This window comes from Triticum urartu, chromosome 2 (assembly GCF_003073215.2).
Source record: "Triticum urartu cultivar G1812 chromosome 2, Tu2.1, whole genome shotgun sequence".
Lineage (NCBI taxonomy): Eukaryota > Viridiplantae > Streptophyta > Magnoliopsida > Poales > Poaceae > Triticum > Triticum urartu.
The window spans coordinates 477,914,004-477,929,689 of NC_053023.1; the positions used below are offsets into that span (position 1 = coordinate 477,914,004).

The following is a 15,686-nucleotide window of genomic DNA, read 5'->3' on the forward strand; positions in this document are numbered from 1 at the left end:
ACGAATCATGAATAGAGGCCACCATCTGCATTTTATAAAACAAAATGGTCAGGAACAAAATAAATTTGAACATGTTAACCTTTTGGCATAAATAACAATAGAACAATCAAAATGAGGCATAGTTATCAGTGAATACTGGTGACTACCAATAATCAGTAAATATTATATTAGTGAGGAACAACATCATAAAGATTAACAGCGGGGATGCCACAACTAGAAGGAGCAAGCTATTTTGTATTTGAGAAACAGAAAAAAAATTGCATCAACAATTTCTCAGAAGGTAATTGAACTTATGTGCACGCATTTAGACAAAAACAAGAGCTTGCACTGTACACATTAATTAGAACAGGTCGCAAGACACCTACACAAGCCAGAAGGACTCTTTGAATTTAAGAAAAAAAGGACATTTGAAATTTTTAACAGGCATAATCTTGAGTTTGACAAGTACACATTAATTTTAGCATAGCATCACTAGCTCTGTTGTTGTTTTCATATTATACAGGTATTGCATCACTAGCTCTGTTGTTGTTTGCATATTAACATGCGGACAGCAAATAACACATCAGTTTAATCATATGCATCAATTTTGTTACAAGCTTTTCTTCAGAGATGGGCTAGTCTGTTGCTACTACTGTAGTACTATCGGTGCACATCACCGTAGTCTACATCTGCAGCTGCCCTGTCACTAGAACCACACAGATCACTAGCTGCCCATTCCTTAATAATCATAACAAAAATTACATCTAATATCAAGTACCATGGATGCACTAAACCCCTCCCACCAGCTTGACCCTGAGAAGCAACTCAGTCTCAAGCCTACATAGTACATGCATTGAGAAGTTCAACAAATATGTGAATGTGTTCATGTACTGTACTGGATAGCAATTAGGAGACAACTGAAGCCTGGTTATTATGTTGCTTAGCCTGCTTATCATTCATTTATTTGTACAAGCTGGGATTCATCATCTTTGCACTGGGTAGCTCTCAACTCTCTAGCAAACAACGAACATGTACTGTACTGGGTAGAAATTAGCAATCTGGTCCACCTCAATCTTACCTCCGGCTCTGTACAGCTGCTCAGCTACTAGCTGCTGGCCTTCTATGTTGCACGTCTCCAGTCCCCAGTGCCAGGGTGCACACCTGCACACTGCCGGCCGCCGAGGAGACTGCTGCCGCTGGCCATGGCGACTGGGCGTGGTGGCCGACACCGGCGTGGAAGCAGCAGGGCGCAGGCACGCAGCCATTGCCAGCCTGCCGGGGAAGGATGCAGCGTCCGTCGAGAAGTAGGAGGCGGAGTTAACATGGGCAGTCGGGATGCTAATGAACTGCTGGTAGTTGTTAGGCACCTTGATATGCATACAGAACATCACATCATGAACGACATCAACTCATCAAGCGACATTGCTGCAATTACAGAAAAGAGGAGCTGCAATCACGGATCCAAACTTGAAATGGCGGGAGGGAGGAAGAGGGGGGCGCTGTGAGGAGTGGAGGGACACCAATGCCTAGTGTAAGCAGTTTGCACAGAAACAGACACCAATGCCTAGTGTAAGCAGTTTGCACAGCAGACACCAATGAGCAATCCAAAAAGAAATAAGTAAGAGGTTAGGAGTGTTCAACTTGCATACCTCCCTTTTGAAGCGGCACATGAGACAGCAACTTGATGGTGGTTTTGCTTCGTCTCCAGTGGCTTGGCATTCAAATTCTCTTTAAACCTGAACCAGAACACATGTGTTAAATAGAATATAGTGAAGGGAACAGAGTTATCAACACATTGTGTATATTTTATTCTAATTTCAGTAAATTTTAGAATCAGAGAATGTTTTTGGAATGAATAGACTGCTCTTTTTTCAGTATTGTTCTTAGCCAATCACTAATGCACCCTGCAGTGTAGAATGTTTACTTTTTAAGAACAAAATCAGGCTAACCACATGGGAACAGAAGAATTTATGATACCCATTTTTCAGGGAAAACAGTTTGGAATATAAACAACAACGGACAAGTTAACACTGGGAACCACAGTATTTGAGCTATAGATCTGGAAATCACATTTTAGAATGCAAAATGACCATGCACGGTGGTGTTGAACAAAGAGCAACCCAGAAAAAAACTGAAGATGTTAGGAGTTTATTACCTTGCATATCTCCCCTTAGAAGCGGCGTGTGAAACTGTGACTTGGTGTTGCTTTGGCTCCTCATCTGGGCCAGCGAATTCCCCTTGTACCTTGAACCATTACATATGATTTATTCGGCATCACAGTAAAATGAAGCAGAGTCGTCAACGCAGTCTATTAATATTCTAATTTCAGCAACCCCAAGAATTCTATTAATAATTTGTTCTCAGACACATTTGCAATTTCAGCAAATTTAGAACCACAAGAATTTGTTGCCGTATACATTTATAATTTCAGCCCTAAGGAATTGTTCTTAGATCCATACAAATCGAACAGGACTAGAGCAAATTGACATATCAGAACGGCTAGATGGAACAGGACTAGAGCAAATTGACATATCAGAACGGCTAGATGGAACAGGACTAGAGCAAATTGACACCAATGCCTAGTCTAAGCAGTTTGCACACCGGCTTCAAAAGGGAGGTATGCCTAGTGTAAGCAGTTTGCACAGTGATCCAACCTCATTGTCCTACTTCTAGTAGGCTGGTTAATTCTCGCATTGCCTAGTGTAAGCAGTTTGCACAGCAACAGACACCAATGCCATGACTCACAGAGAGACCAGCTCCGTCGAGTTGAAGAGCTCCGGCGGGATCTCGGTCAGATTCCAGAATCCAGTGATGTTCCTGCATGATCCAGAGCCCAGCCGTCAATCCACAAGCAAAGGCACCGGGAAAACTGAAAAGCCAGAGGCCTCGGGCGAGCGGGGAAGACAGGGAACGAACAGGTGCGTGATGCGGCACACGGGCCAGCGGTCGCAGCTGCAGCCGACGGACGCATTCTGCGCAAAGGACTCGATCCAATCCCGCGTCCCGCACGAGTGCCCCGGGTTCACCGTCGGGCCGCACCGGAGACCCCACTGCTGGAACAACGCGAGCAGGGCGGCCGCTGCGAGGGGAGGAGGGGACGGGAGAGATCTGTGAGTCAGGGGCCATTTCGATCCGTCAGGGCGGACCACAGCAGAATGGACAGGGAAGTGGAGAAGGGGGGAAAGGGACTGACCCTGATGAGGTCGATGCGACGGGCGGCAGCGTGGAGTCCTCCTTGAGCGCGAAGACGTGATCCTAGAGGCGGCGGCGCAGGTCCTTGGAGACGGCGAGGTTGAGGCGGAGCGAGCGGTCGGGCACGGGGAGGCAGGGGGCAGACTTGGTCGGGCGCAGCACCCCACCCACGACGCCGGCTGGTGGTGGTGCTGTATGATGGTGGTGCCCTGGACTGGATCCAGTGTTGCACCTCCAGCCCACGGCGGTGAGAGTGTGAGGGGGCTGCGGCACGTCGAGATCCAGAGGGAGGGAGTGGGGTTGGGGGCGGCGACGGTGGATCCAGAAGGAGGAGTTGTGTGCGGCGACGGTGGATCCAGAAGGAGGAGTTGTGTGCGGCGGCGGTGGATCCAGAGGGAGGGAGAGGGTGAGAGCGCTAGGGTTCGCTGCGCGGGGAGAAAGAGGAGTGGTGTGCGGTGGGTTTTTTTTTAAGGTAAATACACCGGGAGTCATAGAACTTATACGGGACATTCAGTTTGGTGCATAAACTCATAAAATACATGTTTCTGGTCATCTAACTTGTTTCATATACGGTGCTTTCCGTATCACAGGCACACGTGGCGTGCCAACGTGGGGGGCTCATTTTCACTGTTTTTTTAATCCTTGCATTTTATTTATTTATGCAGAAAATTCTCAAATAAAATTAAAACCAAACTTTTCTGATCGCTTGCATTTTATCTACACGAACAATTCTCAAATGAAATTGAAAAGGAGGGTACATGCTGGGCTTCGAACTACTCGACAAACCTGATGTTTGGTGATTAGTACGCACAGTTAGCTCTATATTATATGGATAGTACAAAGAAAGTAGAAATTTAAACAGGAAAAGCTGTGCAAAAAAGGGATAGCCCCGGTTCAAACCCATGACCTCCTGGCTAGCTCGCCGCATGTGCAATTATAGAGATATACACAATTTATCTTTTGTATTCTTTCTTTTTTTCTATGTAAGAAAATAACTTATATTCTAGATAAACTTTTCGGACAAATCATTCAACTTTTCCCCGCAAAAAAAATCATTAAACTTTTGTTTGAATTCACATAATATTAAATTTGAAAAATCTGGATAGAAGAAATATAATGCAGAATGAATGTACATGATTTTTTTAGACAAATAAACTACATTTTTGTTTAAATTCGAATAATTTTTAACTTAAACAATCTAGTGCAGAATGATTGCACGTATTTTTGGACAAATAGACGGAAACTGTGTTTGAATTCAAATAAATTAAAATTGTGCAGAATAATTAAAATTTCAAAAATCTAGATAAAAGAAGATATATTGCAGAATAAATGTACACAAATTTATTTCAGGCAAATTAGCGGGTTTTTTTTCAAATACGAATAATTTTAAAGTTGAAAATCTAGATAAATGAAATATAGTTCAGCTGAATTATCCAAAAGAATTTTAAAATTTGAACAATTTTATATTTGAAAAAATTGATCGCTCAAACAGAATGATTCCACTCTCCGCGTGATAATGTGCATAAATTTCTATTACCCGCGTAGTTTTCTTAAATAGAGCAAGATTAATAACAACATACAGACGAACATTTCCATGCATGAATATTTTTTTGAAATGCGTGAACATTTTTAAAATGCAATATACTTTTTTTAATTACACAATTTTTCTAAAAAATTAAATTTTTTAAAATATCACATACTTTTTTACAACATAGAACATTTTTGAAGCGTCACAAACAACAAAATATAAGTTGTTTTCTTACATCATTTTATTCCTGCAGGGAATTACACGAACATGTTTTTAGTTTTCGTTTATTCCTTTGTTGGGTTGAGCGAACATAGTATTAAAGAAAATTTTATTTGTGAGTTTGATGTCAATTTATTCTTGGTCGAGTGGCTAGTGCAGTTATCTCTTAGTTTGGAGGACGTAATTAAATAAAAATCAAGGATGCTTTTTGCAAAAGAAAGATAATGCATGGCTGACCCAACACCTCACCACTCACAGCCCCGACATGTGGGCCGTATTCATGCTGACACAAACATGAGCACAAGATACGGCTGGACACGAAAGAAGTGACCGTATCTGCACGCATAGGCAAGTTATGTGACCGTAATGACGTATTTTACAACTTTTAGCACCAAACTGAACATCATATGCAAGTTATATGACTGTCATTGATATTACCTCTTTTTTTAGGGGTAGCTCGCTGTGGGTGGGTGAGACCGTGAGAGGGTGAGGTGAGGGCCGTTGGATCCAGAAGGATCCGACAGTGATTTATCCATGATCCGCGTGAGAGGCCCCTGAACCAATCAGAATGCAGTATACAGGTATGATATTTTGACCATTTAAATTGGTCGTAATTGACTAAGAGTAAGGTGCTAAATCATGTTAGCTATTTTATTATGAACTGAAAATTTGAAAAAAAACTTCTCATTGTGTCAGCAAATTTGACTATAGTTTTCCAAAATAATCACAAATTGAAATAAGACAAATATTTTTTAAAGAGTTACGAGAAATGAGTTCTTTTAAATTATTTTTTCATTTTTTGAGTGCCCAAAAGGGGGTTTTTTGTGAAGAACCTCCCAAATAATTGTTGCAAAATTGAACCAAATCATTTTTCTAAAATACTAGATCATATTTAATGCACAATTGACCAAATGGTTGGGTGTAAAAGTTTTGATCCACCTCTCATGAAAAAGATAAATTTCCGCCCATTCAGTTGGAAGCGGGTCAAATTTGAACTGTAGCTGCCTCATAGTTTGCTATTTATTTTTTCCAAAAATCATTTCTAGATACATAAGTATCTATTTTATTAGAGAAACACCAAAAAAATTCCAAGATTCAACCACTAGCTAGGAATGGTCATTCTCGCCGTTTTGACCGCATTTTGAAACGGGCATAAAAATTCAAAAAAATCAAAAAATTGAGAAACTTTCGCATTGTATCATAATATGTGGTCAAGTTCACAGGAAAAATAACAAACTTGTAATACGGCAATTATTATAAAAAAGTGTTCTCAGAAACGAGCTATCACGTGTGGAGATCAATGTCTTTCAAGCCAGTTGATCAATCTTATGGCCACATTCATGGCATAGTTTGTTTAAATGATCTCATATTGTGCACAAGGGTGCATATTGGAATGGCAAACAATGTTGCCTAAGGAAGTTTTCATTTTCTTTGGACGAAAAAACCATTTTCCATTTTTCGAGTGCCCGAAAGTAGGTTTTTTTGTGAAGGACCTCCCAAATAATTGTTACAAAATTGGACCAAATCAATTTTATAAAATACTAGGACATATTTAATGCACAATTGACAAAATGGTTGGGTGTAAAAAGTTTTGATCCACCTCTCGTGAAAAAGACAAATTTCCGCCGATTCAGTTGGAAGCGGGTCAAATTTGAACTGCAGCTGCCTCATAGTTTGCTAATTATTTTTTCCAAAAATCATTTCTAGGTACATAAGTATCTATTTTATCAGAGAAACACCAAAAAAATTCCAAGATTCAACCACTAGCTAGAAACGGTCATTCCCGCCGTTTTGACCGCATTTTGAAACGGTCATAAAAAATTCAAAAAAAATTAAAAAATTGAGAAACCTTCACATTGTATCATAATATGTGGCCAAGTTCCCAGGAAAAATAACAAACTTGTAATACGGCAATTATTATATAGAAGTGTTCTCAGAAACGAGTTATCACGTGTGGAGATCAATGTCTTTCAAGCCAGATGATCAATCTTATGGCCACATTCATGGCATAGTTTGTTCAAATGATCTCATATTATGCACAAGGGTGCATATTGGAATGGCAAACAATGTTGCCTAAGAAAGTTTTCATTTTCTTTGGATGAAAAAACCATTTTCCATTTTTTGAGTGCCCGAAAGGAGGTTTTTTTGTGAAGGACCTACCAAATAATTGTTGCAAAATTGGACCAAATCAATTTTCTAAAATACTATGACATATTTAATGCACAATTGACAAATTGTTTGGGTGTAAAAAGTTTTGATCCACCTCTCGTGAAAAAGACAAATTTCCGCCGATTTAGTTGGAAGCGGGTCAAATTTGAACTGCAGCCGCCTCATAGTTTGCTATTTATTTTTTTCAAAAATCATTTATAATTACATAAGGACCCATTTAATCATAAATACATGGTTTGGTGGCGATACGTCGAGGTTTGGGCGGTGGCCGAGGGCCCCAACTCTAGAGCGCGTAAACTCGCATGCCCGCCGCGTGGTCACCGCGTGACCGTGGCGTTGCCATGTGTTCTGGGTGGCCTAGGCATGTCTAGTGGGTTGGGCACTCCCCAGGTAGGTGCTAGGAAGAAAATTACAATATAAGATTCTCACGAGGAGACCGATCGATGCTTAAACATGAATTAGCAGCCAAGTGTTTGATTAGCGGTATGGAAAATGTACATGGCTAATGGGCGTGAGTTTTGGCTGAGGATGATCAGTTACTAAGAAGACCGTCTTCACAAATTTTCAACTCAAAAGGAGGAGCCTAGGTGGTACTTGCTTTGCAAAGTACCACACTGGACATAAATACGAATGTTGAAGCTGGGCTCAAAATAATGAATGGATTGAGTTGGAATTTGGTGGAGGATGGTTATTTGGGCATAGGAAAGCGCCGTAGAAAATGGATACCATTTGGACATGACAAAGTTGTACTTCTTTCACAAAGTGTTGTTCTGAACAGAATAGAAAAATGAATATTTTTGAATTATATTTTAACTAGGCGAGGAAGGTTTTTGACATATTTGACGAAGATATGACCCAGAGAATTTATGAGATTTTTTGAAGAATTTTGGGACTAACAGAAATATAGGTTGCTTCACAACCTAGGACAAAAACTGCCACATGGACATGACACATAGGCAAAACTGATGAGGTGGCGCGTAGCAACCCACCATAATTTACAAGGTTATGACCATCTATATTGGTCATGATCAGCTAGAAATAAGGCAGCGGACCAGTGCTATCTGCTTTATGACCATTTCGTGTAAGGAAATTACGACCTTTCTGACCAAAATTGTCGTTATAGTTTAGGGTTTGGAGCCCCCCGAACAGCTTTTGACCAATTGGTCTGAAATGGTCATATATCTATGACCAATTCTTCCAGGGTCACTGGCAGAAGGTCACTAGTTGACATATTTCTTGTAGTGCGACGATGCTCTTTGATTTCTTCACCTGGTGCGAATCCTCAACCAAAAAAGCGCCCCTCCGTTTCTGGAAGGGTTTTGGCTCTCTCGCGATTCTCACAGCTACACTGTGGAAGCACCGCAATCATTGTGTTTTGCAGACTAAGGCATAATCTAGTGGTGAAAAGAGGTGATGCCTTCCCACTCATCCAGCTTGAAGGCATGATACTTAAGGCATCTCCAGCCGCGCGCCCAACAGGCCCCCAGGCCATTTTTTCGGCGCCGGCGCCGAAAAAACGGCCCAGTCGCGCCCCCAGGACGCTGAAAATCGCCGATTCGGACCTTTTTTCCACCCAGCGGTCACAGGCCGAACCCGGTGCGCTGGGGAGCAGTTGGGGGCTCCGGCGCTAGGGAAAAGCACGCCTGGCCCACACCGACAGGGGAAAAGTCAAGGTTTTCTTCCCCCGACTCGCCTCGCACCCCCCGCGCCCTCGCACGCCTGGTTTTCTTCCCCTCGACCACCACTAGCTATATCCCGGCGATGCCCGCCGCCCTACTCCGCTAGATAGCCACTCCCCGCCGGAAAATAGCAGCGCTTCGCCGCGGCAGCCCCTCCCACAGCAGTTGGGCGTTTCCGGCCACGGAGGCGCGGTTTAGCGGTGGGTACACGCCCACCGAGCGCAAGGTGTTCGGTGTTTTGCCTGTCTCGGCGATGGACTCGAATGACGAGGAAGAGCTCGCCGCGCTGCTAGAGGAGGAAGCCGCGGCCGATGTCCAGGAAGAAGAGCATCTCATGGTGCTCGCCGCCCTCGCCCAGCTGCTGGCGAGCAATGAAAAGCCGCAGTGAGGTGGCTCGGCGCCGGGGCGGGTGAAAGCAAAGAACCGGCATCGTCTCGAAGGCTACTACATGCTCTACTCCGACTACTTCGCCGATGCTTCACTTCATGGCGAGAAAACATTTCGGCGCCGTTATCGGATGAGCCGAAAGCTCTTCCTCAGGATTGTGAATTCCATCCGGGAGTTCGACAACTACTTCAAGTGCAAGATGGATTGCACTGGTGCTCTTGGATTCACCTCCATCCAGAAGTGCACGACAGCGATGAGGATGCTTGCATATGGAGCTCCCAGTGATTCACTCGACGACTATGTGCGCATGGCCGAGTCCACCAGCATAGAGTGTTTCTACAAGTTCTGTCGGGCAGTGGTGGCAGTGTTTGGGCCACAATACTTGAGAACACCCAATGCGGAAGACACTGCTCGGATCCTAGCCCAGAATGCAGCAAGAGGATTTCCTGGGATGCTTGGAAGCATCGACTGCATGCATTGGAAATGGAAGAATTGCCCATTTGGTTGGCAGGGGATGTACAAAGGCGCCAAAGGCGGTTGCAGTGTGGTGCTTGAGGCGGTAGCCACACAGGACCTCTGGATTTGGCACTCCTTCTTTGGTATGCCTGGAACTCACAATGACATCAACATGCTGCAGTGCTCTCCTGTTTTTGCCAAGCTCATTGAGGGCCATTCTCCTTCGATGAACTTCGAGATCAATGGGCACCAATACAACAAGGGGTACTACCTAGCAGATGGCATCTATCCGAGATGGTCGACATTTGTGAAGACGATCTCAAACCCTGCGGCAGGAGGCAAGAACGCCTGGTTTGCGGAAGTTCAGGAGGCTTGCAGGAAGGATGTCGAGCGGGCATTTGGTGTGCTCCAATCTCGATTCGCTGTTGTTCGGTACCCCGCTCAGACCTGGTCCAAAGATCAAATGTGGGAGATTATGACTTGCTGTGTCATCTTGCACAACATGATCATCGAGAGCGAGCAAGAAGACCCAGTGTTTGACACTGAACCATACTACAAGCAGGGTCCTCTAGCCGAAGTTGATCACCATCTACCGGCAACTTGGACTGCCTATCTCAGTATGCGTCAGGAGATCCGAGACCCACAGGTGCATCATCAACTGGAGAAAGATCTGATTGAGCACCTATGGAGGCTCAAGGGGGACGCCGTGTGATGAAATACGAGTTTTTATTTGTTGAACTATATAATTTGTATTGAACTATTTGTTGGTGTACTATTTTGTTGAAGTATTTGATTTTTCTGTGATGAAATATGTGATAAGAAATAATTGTGTTGATAATTGAACGCCGAGACACGGCGAAACCACACCGAATATGGGCCCATTCTCGTCCATATGGGCCCTTTATTCGCCGAAATTGGGCTGCAAAGTAGGCCAATTTCGGCGCCTGGGGGCGACGACTGGGCGCAAAACCGCCCCCAGTGCCGATTGTATCGCCGGCTTGCTCCCAGGAAGTGATTTTTATGCTCTTGAGGAGGGGCAACGGCTGAAGATGCTTTTATAATTTAGGTATGTTATACCAATTATATTGTAGGGGGGCCTCCTTTATAGTCTTTGTTTCAGAAGAAAAAAAATGATGTTTCCGATGGCGAGAGACCCTCCGCGGCGTGTGTGCTGCAGGAAATCAAAGACTAGGCGCGGCAATGGACTAACGCTGGTGCTAAGGGTCTGGGTATGATCTTAATAGTCTTTTTTTTTTGCCATGATCTTAACACAGTCGCTTGTTGCTCTAGGGGCTGAGCAACCCCTCATTGCTGCTCCCAATTTTTGTCTATGCGCCTCTGTGTATGCATTGACGAGACATTCTGTAACATTATTTCTATCTATTAATGAAAAGATACGCACCCAGCGTATTCGTGAAAAGTCGAGGAGGGCCCAAAATGTTGATAGGAAAGTTTAGCTAGGGCGTGGGCTGCCCCAAGCACATTTGTACATCGCATTCTGAGCAGAAGTCTGCCGTCACGAGTAGTATCTTTCAAGAGATACCCACTTTGGGAGGCCTTTGAAATCGACTCTGACCCAGATTGTCTCGGCCCTGCTACAGACGCGGGGCCCTAGTGTACAGCCCTGATTTAATACAAGGCCAAGAGAGGCCATTACCACCAGTAGCGGCCGTCAGGAAGCACGGCCAAGTTGTTAAAGGCAGCGGGGACAGGGCCACCGCCCACCGCCGTCGTACTCGTGGAACTTGCCTGCTCGCCACCCCGCCCTTCGCTGCTACCGCCGCAGCCGATCGATGGCCGACTCCGCCGCCAAGCGGCCTCCAACGCCGGCGCCGGCCTCCGGCGGAGGCGGTACGCACGCACACCCCTCCGTCCTCTCCTAATCTCTTTGTTGTTTACGCCTTATGCTTGGCGGTTTTGCCTGACTCTTATGTGTTGCTCTGGACCTGCGGTGCCATGTGATCCGCCCGGTTGCCTTCTTGCTTCTTTGATCGCGAGTAGTGCTGGATTTGCTCTTACGACGACGTGTAACGACGTGATTCGCGAGATTGTCCGGTCATAAGTGAAGTGCACCTCTGTTTGTTGCCTCCAAATAGTAGTAGTTTTTGTTCCTTCTTGCACTCGTCTGAACCAGTTGAAAAACACGACTTAATTCATGTTACAAATCCTTAGCATCGTAATATACCTGATTCCCCGTCCTTGCCACTTTTTAGCAGTACAAATTTATTCACCAAGCAAGTTATTCACATGCATAAATCCAAATAAAGACAATAGGTGAAGGAGTCATCCTGGATTCCCTGCAAAATTTGTGTACAAGTTTGCTTCCAGGGGAATAAAATAGTTGCTCGGTTTCAGAAATTTACGCCAGTTTTTGTCGCTTGATTCTAGATGACCCAGTTAGATTACTCTTCTTGAGAGAATGATTCAGTAGTGCTACCTGATGAACATCGGCATTAAACCGGCAGTCCAAGATGACATAGTTGTTCTATATCTTTTGATTTCAACCGCTTCCTGGCTCACAAAGGAACCTGGTATAGTTGAACTTTCAATTTTCTGTAGAAACTCTTCAGAGTTGGTTATCCTTTCAGATCTGTTGCTAAACTGCATAGTGTTCAGAACATTTCCCCTTGCTAGAATATTCAAAGTAACTTACCTTTCCTGCGTCCCATGTCCAAAGTTTTGTCGCAAAAATTTCATACCACTCTACATCTGTCGTAGAAATTTCATTGACCACTTTTCAATTTCAAATCCTGGTGTTGTTTTCCTGCAAAGCATATGATGTCATTTTCTCAGAGGAAAAGAATTACTGCATTCAAAACTCTAGTAAGTCGCATAAGTGTTGACAGAGGTGTTGCGTGGTTCTCGAATACATGACCCATGAGGGTTTACCTCGTGACTTGCGTGGATTTATATATTAGTGTATTATTACAAATAAACATGATATTATGGTGGTTATGATAATGAAATACTATTTTAAGTCATGGAGAGAGCACACGCAAACGTCTGCACTCATTTATTTATTTATTTTTGAGAGAGAGAAGAATAATTTGGGATTTGAGCCCTTCTGTCTGGAAACGAAAGGAGTACAGCTAGAAGCCTTAGAATCACCGATCACAAACCACACGTTGAAGATCAGATCTTGATTTGATTTCTTAGGGCATAGCACTATCAGACAATCAAACCTTCATTATTTATTCCATGCAGGGATCGAGTTGACAGTGGATGAACCTATGCTTGAAACTGACAGTTTAAGATGATACTACTACTAGTAGATTATTCTATCTTTTGCTTCTATCTGTTTCTTAGCTGACAGATCACAGATGCATGGCATACTTAATTATTTCGTGGGACCTACTATGCTTTCCTTCAGACTTCATTGATCTGCCAATCATTTGGGAGATTTTCTCTTGGTATAATGGTTTCAATACGTCTGAATGCCTGATTCACCAATTTGTCCACAACAACAAGACTTATTCAGAAATTCTAATGCTGGTGCTGTCAATGTCATGAGAATATCTCCAGATAGGTTCTACAATCTCTCATATTGAAAATGTCACGAAAGCATTGGTGTCATGTTGGACCTGTACTGTAATATCAAACCTTCTAGTAGAACTTTATGACGTTGCAACTTGGTGCATGTTCAAACCTTCCATCTCTGATTTATGTCAAAAGCTAAGTTGAAACAATCCATCTCTTAAGCCAGAAGACATCTTACAATCTGTGCGCTAATTTAAACGAGGCGCAGAAGTTCAAATTGCAGTGACACAGCACTGATTTCACGTGTTTGCTATCTCATTTCACAGGCATGGCGTGGAAGCTCTCTCTAGCTCTGTTTGTGTTCCTGGCGGCGCTGCTGTACAAGCAGCTTCAGCCTCCGGCTCCGAAAATCGCTGGCTCGCCGGGTGCCCCCCCTGTTACAGCATCAAGAACAAAGCTCAAAGACGGCAGGCATTTGGCATACCTGGAATCTGGCGTCCCAAAGGAGGAGGCCAAGTACAAGATCATTTTTGTCCATGGATTCGACTCCTGCAGATACGACGTGCTTCAAGTTTCCCCGGTACATAATTATTATCTTAAGAATCATGTTAAGGATCGAACAATCTTTTCATGCTGACACGAAGTGATTGTCACGGCATGGACTGGTGAAATCTGGTACAGGAGCTGGCCCAAGAGCTGGGCATCTACCTGCTGTCCTTCGACCGGCCTGGGTATGGTGAGAGCGACCCTGACCCGGCAGCGTCCGAGAAGAGCATCGCCCTCGACATCGAGGAGCTGGCCGACAACCTGCAGCTGGGCTCCAAATTCCACCTCATCGGCTTCTCTATGGGCGGCGAAATCATGTGGAGCTGCCTCAAGTACATCCCTCACAGGTAACACGGCATCATGAACTTATCAAGCTGATCACCGTGCATCTTTCTTCACTGCAACATCCAAGGCTTCAGGTCTGAATGTTTGTTCCGCCGTGGTGCAACAGGCTCTCCGGGGTGGCCATTCTCGGGCCGGTGGGCAACTACTGGTGGTCCGGCTTGCCGTCGAACGTGTCATGGGACGCCTGGTACCAGCAGCTCCCACGGGACCAATGGGCGGTCTGGGTCTCCCACCATCTGCCATGGCTGACCTACTGGTGGAACACCCAGAAGCTCTTCCCGGCCTCCAGCGTCATCGCCTACAACCCTGCGCTCCTGTCCGAAGAAGACGCGAAGCTCATGGAGAAGTTTGGAATGCGAACCTACATGGTACGTATGGTAACAAGCACCTGGCATGGTTAAGCTGGATACAAAATCCCCGTGTAACTGAACTGACGGTTCATTTCTCTGGTCCGTTTGTGCGTCTCGCAGACGATGATAAGGCAGCAGGGGGAGTACTACTGCCTGCACCGCGACATGATGGTCGGGTTCGGGAAGTGGGGTTGGAGCCCCCTGAACCTCAAGGACCCGTTCGCCGGCGGCGAAGGCAAGGTGCACCTCTGGCATGGCGCGGAGGACCGCATCGTGCCGGTCATCCTGTCGAGGTACATCAGCGAGGGGCTCCCGTGGGTAGTCTACCACGAGCTCCCCAAGTCCGGACACCTCTTCCCCGTTGTCCAGGAGATGGCCGACGCCATCGTCAAGTCCCTGCTGCTCGGAGAGCAGTGACCTTCCACTCCCCGTCATCTATCTCTGCGTATGCTTCTTGTGCAGTACTGCCGCACCGTGTGGTTGGCTCCTCCTCACGGGCACCGAATAATAGTGTTTCTTTCGGTCTGGAAGACGACGACAGACACTTGTATATATCGTGCAAAAAAACAGTGTTTCCCATTTGGATCATGTACCCGGTCCCATTTGGGCTTGACCAGGGCAGCTGGCCTCGGAACGGACTCGTGACCCGGGGGCCGTGAATGAGGCGGACGGCCGGGCATGCTGTCGATCCGCCGGCGACTTGGACCACATGCGATTTTGGAGCCGAGAAAGGCATCTTGCATCGCCCGGAGATGGCACAACACAAGACGCCCAGCGCTTTCGCTGTCCATGGTCCGCATTAACCTGGCGCTGTCCACTGGCATCTTGAATCTCTCCCATTGCCGTCCAAAATCACTGTTTTAACGTTTAACCGAGAGACTAGAGCATCTACAGCACCCAACCCCCTTCCCTATATGCTCGGGCAGACGACCCGGTCCAGCCGGGCTCTTCGTATCGGCCGCGTATGCCCGGGCAGGCAGCACCCCTCATATCCAACCTATATCTGTGATGGATATGGGAGACCCAGGCGCGTCCATCACACCATAGGGACCCATGTAGAAACACTCAGAAACCCATCGGTCCAGTGGGTCTCCTCCGATTTTTTATGTGGACACTACAGCACGCCGCCTGAAGCCCAAGTACATCTATTTAAGTTGGACGACCCCAACCCTAGCTGCGTCCCATTTCCCTTCCCTCCGCGCCACCACCCACCCACCCATTTGCTCGCAACTCGCTGTCTGCAACAAATAACGACCTACACTATGCTCGCTCATGCGCGCCGGCTGCTATTCCTAAAGCAGCTTCGGGCACGACATGAGGCTCAGATTGCAGCTAGCCTGCCTCCGGACTCTCCGAAGC

The 15,686-nt window shown here is 45.5% G+C and overlaps 1 protein-coding gene across 1 annotated transcript; it reads left to right on the top strand.

Annotated features, from left to right (window-relative positions):
• Window positions 1-11,237: 11,237 nt before the first annotated feature.
• On the top strand, window positions 11,238-14,915 carry LOC125538028 (uncharacterized hydrolase YugF-like). The gene is made up of 5 exons (XM_048701337.1): window positions 11,238-11,460; window positions 13,413-13,666; window positions 13,768-13,979; window positions 14,084-14,345; window positions 14,448-14,915. Exons 1-5 carry the CDS (start codon window positions 11,403-11,405, stop codon window positions 14,742-14,744), a joined length of 1,083 nt encoding a protein of 360 aa, XP_048557294.1. The 5' UTR covers window positions 11,238-11,402; the 3' UTR covers window positions 14,745-14,915.
• The last annotated feature ends 771 nt before the right edge of the window (window positions 14,916-15,686 follow it).

Coding starts and splice junctions, on each gene's coding strand:
- LOC125538028 (XM_048701337.1), top strand. CDS start 11,403: ATGGCCGACTCCGCCGCCAAGCGGCCTCCAACGCCGGCGCCGGCCTCC. Junction 13,667..13,767: donor ACGTGCTTCAAGTTTCCCCG/GTACATAATTAT, acceptor AATCTGGTACAG/GAGCTGGCCCAAGAGCTGGG. Junction 14,346..14,447: donor TTGGAATGCGAACCTACATG/GTACGTATGGTA, acceptor TGCGTCTCGCAG/ACGATGATAAGGCAGCAGGG.